Source organism: Arachis ipaensis, chromosome B07 (assembly GCF_000816755.2).
Source record: "Arachis ipaensis cultivar K30076 chromosome B07, Araip1.1, whole genome shotgun sequence".
Classification (NCBI taxonomy): Eukaryota; Viridiplantae; Streptophyta; class Magnoliopsida; order Fabales; family Fabaceae; genus Arachis; species Arachis ipaensis.
This window is the reverse complement of record NC_029791.2, coordinates 4,853,333-4,859,021: the sequence shown is the minus strand read 5'-3', so window position 1 is coordinate 4,859,021 and position 5,689 is coordinate 4,853,333. Positions and strand designations below refer to the sequence as shown.

General features: G+C 36.2%; 2 protein-coding genes across 2 annotated transcripts in view; both read left to right on the top strand.

The window, feature by feature from the left end:
- Window positions 1–2,623, top strand: part of LOC107606466 (pentatricopeptide repeat-containing protein At1g71210-like) — a 10,632-nt gene extending 8,009 nt beyond the window's left edge. The window contains exon 3 of the mRNA XM_016308529.2: window positions 388–2,623. Within this exon, the coding sequence (XP_016164015.1) occupies window positions 388–2,623 (2,236 nt within the window). The remainder of the gene's footprint in view (window positions 1–387) is intronic.
- The window catches only part of LOC107609564 (pentatricopeptide repeat-containing protein At1g15480, mitochondrial), a 10,224-nt gene continuing 4,922 nt past the window's right edge, over window positions 388–5,689 (top strand). The window contains exons 1-2 of the mRNA XM_021107084.1: window positions 388–657; window positions 1,303–1,308. The gene's annotated coding sequence lies outside the window, so the exon portion shown is untranslated. The remainder of the gene's footprint in view (window positions 658–1,302; window positions 1,309–5,689) is intronic.

Here is a 5,689-nt window from a genome sequence, read left to right as displayed (position 1 = left end):
CTTAGACAAAACCAAGCCTTGTTTAATATACTTATTTGGTTCAACTATTAGTGTTTTATCTATTTCTACTTTCAAGTTTTTACTAAGAATTAGAATAAACAACAAATATTTTTCTTTAAATTTTAGGTTTTACACTATAAAAAAAAAAAGAAAAATATTATTCCACTTGTTTGTAGGTTCACACCCTTCTTTGTACCCCCTTCTCCTGCGTTAAGAAAGAAAATCGCTTATGCCTAGCCAATTAGTTAAGCCAATTTTCTGCGCCAGCACTGCATGCCAAACTGCTCCACAAAATACACGTGTTGCAAGGAAAGCTACTCTACGAGAATCTCTGTAAATTTAGATCTGTATTGTATAATTCACCCTAAAACATATAACCAAACGCAGATCCCTCTTCTCTTCTTTCCTCGTTCACAACGACCACCCTTCTTCCTTCTCTCCTTCGTCATCTTCTTCTTCTCATAACTCCTACACCGTCTTAAGAAAAATAAACCAAAACGACGTCGCATCTTCCATCAAGGACTGGTTCAACACGCTTGACCCACTCATCACCCGAATCTTTCAGATTCTCTCTTCGACCGACTCCTCCTCCTATAACGACGACGCCGCCGTCGATGCCTCTCTCTCCGCCCTAACGCTACCCCGTCTCGACGAGTCCTTCGTCCTCACCGTACTCCACCATGGCACCGCCGCCGCACACGTCTACCCCTGTCTCCGCTTCTTCCATTGGGCCGGCCGCCAGCCCGACTTCCACCACACTCGCGGCACCTTCTCCGCCATCTTCCGAATCCTCGCTCCCGCCCCATCAGTGGAAGGCCTTGACGAATTCCTCCAATCCTTCAATCGTCGTGGCCCCGCTTTGTGTGGGAGCAATAGGTTTGGTCATGCTGTTAGGTTGGTTAGGGAGTTTGGGAATTTGGGACTGGTGCCGTTGGATCATGCTTATGGGGTTTGTATAAGGGACCTTGTGCAGGGTGGCCGGTTAAATGAGGCCTTGAAGTTTTACAGACAGAAGAAGGAAGATGAAGGATACATTCCTGGTTTGGGGAGTTACAACCTGTTGATTTACAAGCTCTTGAGGGAGAACAGACTCATCGAGGTGTATGATTTGTTTACAGACATGTCTGAGACTAATGTTCCGCCGAATACGGCTACCATGAATGCTGTGCTGTGCTTCTTTTGTAAGGCGGGGATGGCGGATGTAGCTCTTGATCTGTTCAAGTCGAGGTCAGAGTTTATGCTGTCCCCAAATCATATGGCTTATAAGCACTTGATACTTGCTTTGTGTTGGGACGGAAACGCCAAAGAAGCATTCAGTGTGTTCAAGAGCTCGATCGATCACTGTTTTATTCCAGATACAGGGACCTTTACTAGGCTTGCTAATGTTCTGTGTAGAGAGTGCATGATTGATGAGATGAAAGAGTTGCTCCATTTTGCCTTGGAATGGAAAATTATGCCTAATGCTTCCACGTATGACAACTTTATAACGGCACTGTGCCGGACAGGAAGAGTGGAAGATAGTTATTTGATACATGGGGAACTTAAAGGTGCGTCTTCTAGCAGGGCCTATGCAAATATGATAAAGGGTTTTAAAGAGTTGAACAGGGGAGATATTGCTGCTCGTCTTCTCGTTGAAATGAAGGAGAAGGGTCATAAAGTGACACCGGCTCTATGTAGAGTTGTTGTTTGTTGTTTACTTCAGATGGACAATTCAAGGTCTCGGTTTTTGAGTTTGTTTGAGATGCTGTCTCATAATGATCGTCAACATTATATTTATGATTGTTTCATTGATGCGGCTGGGCATGCCAAGCAGGCTGAGTTGGCTTGGAAAGTGTTTGAGTTGATGCAGAGGAATGGCATTCAGCCTACTTCATCTTCTCTATTTCTTATGTTGAAAGCTTATTTGGAAAGTGGAAGGACTTATGATGCTCTTAACTTCTTTAATAATGTTTGGTCCCGTGGATTGGCTACTAGAAAGTTATATAATTGCTTGGTCGTTTCTCTCTGCAAAAGCAAGAATCCTGAACCTGCGTATCTTCTCTTACAACAAATGTTAAGAGACGGTTTTCATCCAAGCATTGAATGCTATGAGAATCTTGTACTGGCGCTTTGTTCATCGAAAAGATATCATGAGGCAGTGAATCTTGTTAATGTGTATGAGAAAATGGGACGTCAATTAACCTCTTCTCTCGGTAACATACTTCTTTCTCAATCTATGTCTTCACTGGAAGTTTACAATGCCTGTGTTCGTTTAAGAGGAGTGAAAGAGGAGGGAGAAACTGATTGGTCAATGCTTAGCTTTGTGGTTGGTGCATTTTATGATCATCATAGAGTTAGCCATGTTGAGGACTTGGAGAAACTAATAGCAAAGTGCTTTCCACTTGACATTTACACTTACAATTTGTTGTTGAGAAAAGCATGTAAGAGTGATATGGGGCAGGCTTGTGAGTTGTTTGAAAGGATGCGTCGAAGGGGCTTTGAGCCCAACCGGTGGACTTATACCATCCTGGTTTATGGTTTCAAAAGGCATGGGACGAGAGACGAGGCTGAGAGGTGGTTTCAAGAAAGTAAAAGGATATTATCCAACAAAGAAACCAGAATGCTCATTTTAAGGAACAATTGATCAGTATGCGTTAGATATGCATTGGATTTAGTTTTTTTTGCAAGTTTGATGTATTGCATCTTAACCTCATTTGATGGTAATAGTCATTGCCCAAGAAATAAAAAATCAAATATGATACAAACTTGAAGCTTCAGATAGGGGATTGCTGTTCCTTCATTAATCTGCAACATCTTCATTGCATCCTTATTTGAGCATAAGCTATATTGGTTTATCTTCATTTGACAATAATTCTCTCTTCTACTGGCTCTTATTTTGGTTTGTAGAAGAATTAATCTGTCCTTTTTACCTTGGTTTCTTTAATGATTGTGTGCTTGACTCCCTTCCTTATTTAGATTTTGCACTTGGAAGTCATATTTTAGTTCTTACTTCTGGTTGCCATTCATCAAAGTTTTCCTCATATTTCATCAAATGATTAGCCTCAAAATTTTCAAAAACAGGATTCAAGTATGTTGATCTCTGGGTGGCCTCTTTTATTCTTTTCATGAACATATTTGCTAGCTCCAAACTAGTAAATTATTATGAGATCTTAGTATCTATATTTGTCAGGGATTATACAAGTTTATATATACTCTTCTTAGAACTCATTTTGCTAGAAACTTGCTACTTAGAAATACAGATTGAAAGCCAATGTTGTAAGAGTAGTTTGGGAGAGCTTTTCGTATAAGGTCTACTGCTTAGTGCAAAAAGAATCTAATTGAAAACTCAACAAACTGATATTGTTGAAAGAAACTGAGAGACGAGAAGAAAAAGAAAGGAGGAAGAAGAAAACGCAGGGTGGAGGATGAATATAGAGTCCAGCGGTTGATGAGGAGACGTGAGAAGTGTTTCAAAATTTCAAATTGGAGAAAATGAAACACTGGATTTTGCAAAACGTTGAACTATTGCATCTTTTTCTCTGGTGTTTGCACTGCCAAACTTAATGGAGTCATGGTTCAAAGGATCTCATACATTTGTCAAGAGAACGCGTAGCGGTTTATTGAACTCGACAATGAAAAAACTGCGGCAAACACTACCATACATATAACATGTTGTTCCTTAAAATGTTGTCTATGTCATTGGGGATAAACTCAAAGGAACTCATGAACCTTCTATAGAGGTACTCAGCTTGTTTAATTTTGACCCTTGAAATTTTAATGTTGGATGAGATTTGGAGATAGTAGTGGATCATATGATTGACTAAATATTGATAGCCTCCTAAACTTGGTGTAAGTGAACTTCTCCATGAAAATCCTTTTTGAGGCAATGTTGTCTTTCTCTCTGGCAATCTATGCATAGTCAACATCATTAGAATTGAACTATTCTTCTAACCTCATCACTAGACTTGATCCCCTCCCTTTTCTTCTATGGTTTGGTTTTGGTGAAACCTTTCTTCTATGTAGATATTAAGATGTATCACTTATCCAATTCATAAAGGTAAACTATAAATAGCTAGTTAACATATTTGATGTCATCCACCAAAAAATATATATATTTAGTCTCTCTTATCCAAACAGCGATGTTTTATTGTGCTCACCACCGATATTATATATTAAGATATTCTTTTTTTTTTGTCGATGATATTTTTTAAACTGTTAGATTAAGGACTCGTTAATAGATTACTGCATGTACCGGACGAGATTATTTAATTGGACGAGTGAGTAAGAAGTTAAACAAAACACTATTACTAAGAATCCAACTCAAAAAATAATATTTAAATAATCGAAGTAACTATAACTCGTAAGTTTGTATTTGGTTTTATGATTTTGTTTATCGTATTATGCTATGCTTTAATTTTGTTGATTATATATATATAGCTCACCTAAAAAGAAAAAATATGAATGATTTGTGCGTAATGCATAATATTATTAACTCGATACAAGCTTTCAATTTAAAATGATCTGTTCAAATAATGTTTTGATTTTGATTTTTGATTTAACACCCAATTCAACCAGTCTTCACCATAAAATATTTTATTATACTATGAAAATTTTTAAGGTATTCCACCAACAACAAAATTATTATAGCTAAAAACATATACTACACATTCCCACCAACACCACTCCCCATTAACATGCTTAATTCATCACCTTAATATGTTTTCTTCTCTTTTCCTAACTCCATTGATTTATAAGTACCTTAGCATGCTTCCAACTACTATTAAACTTGAGCATTCTATTTCCAACAATCTTTATATTTTTATTATGTCAAATAATCTAAATAAATAGTAAAGAATAATCTACCTCATTTATGTTTATATAACTCCTCTAACATCTTGTTGTATTCAATTCTCAAACTAAATATTAATATTATTAGCACTCATTTATTGCACACATTCCCAATTTTAGAGCATCCATTGCATCGTTTTCCACTTTTGACTCACAAAGTATACTTTTCTTCTTCTATTTTATATGCACAAAAAAATGTTTTATTAATTTCTTTTAAATATTTGATTGCCTCCTAGGATAATATTTGAAAGCTAATTATTAACTGAATTTTTTAAATAAAGTAAAGTATCGTTTTTGTCCCTAACGTTTGGGGTAAGTCCTATTTGTGTCCCTAACGTTTAAATCGTCTTATTTGTATTCTTAACATTTATAAAAGTGATTCAATGTTATCCTACTATCAATTATACTAACAAACCAGATTATATTTTTCAATTATTCTCACTTGGATGTATTCATTCTCAATTAGGTCTCACTTGGATGTGGTCGATTTTAATATTATACCCACTATTTGTGTTTAGATTCAATTATATCCTAGAAAAGTGAATTATGTAAATGTTGTAAGAATTAGTTTCAACATTTGATGAGCTATTTTTTGGAGTAGATCATCGATTCTATCCCAAATATTTGTATTCTAACTTCAAGAAGAGATTTTTAAAATTCAAACTAAAGCGCTCATGATGTATAATTGACGGCAGGATAACATTGAGTCACTTTTACAAACGTTAGGGATACAAATAGGACGATTTAAACGTTAGGAACACAAATAGGATTTACCTTAAACATTGGGGACAAAAACAATACTTGACTCTTTTAAATATTATTATTTATTTATTGAAAAAAATAGACTATCATCGGTCCATGT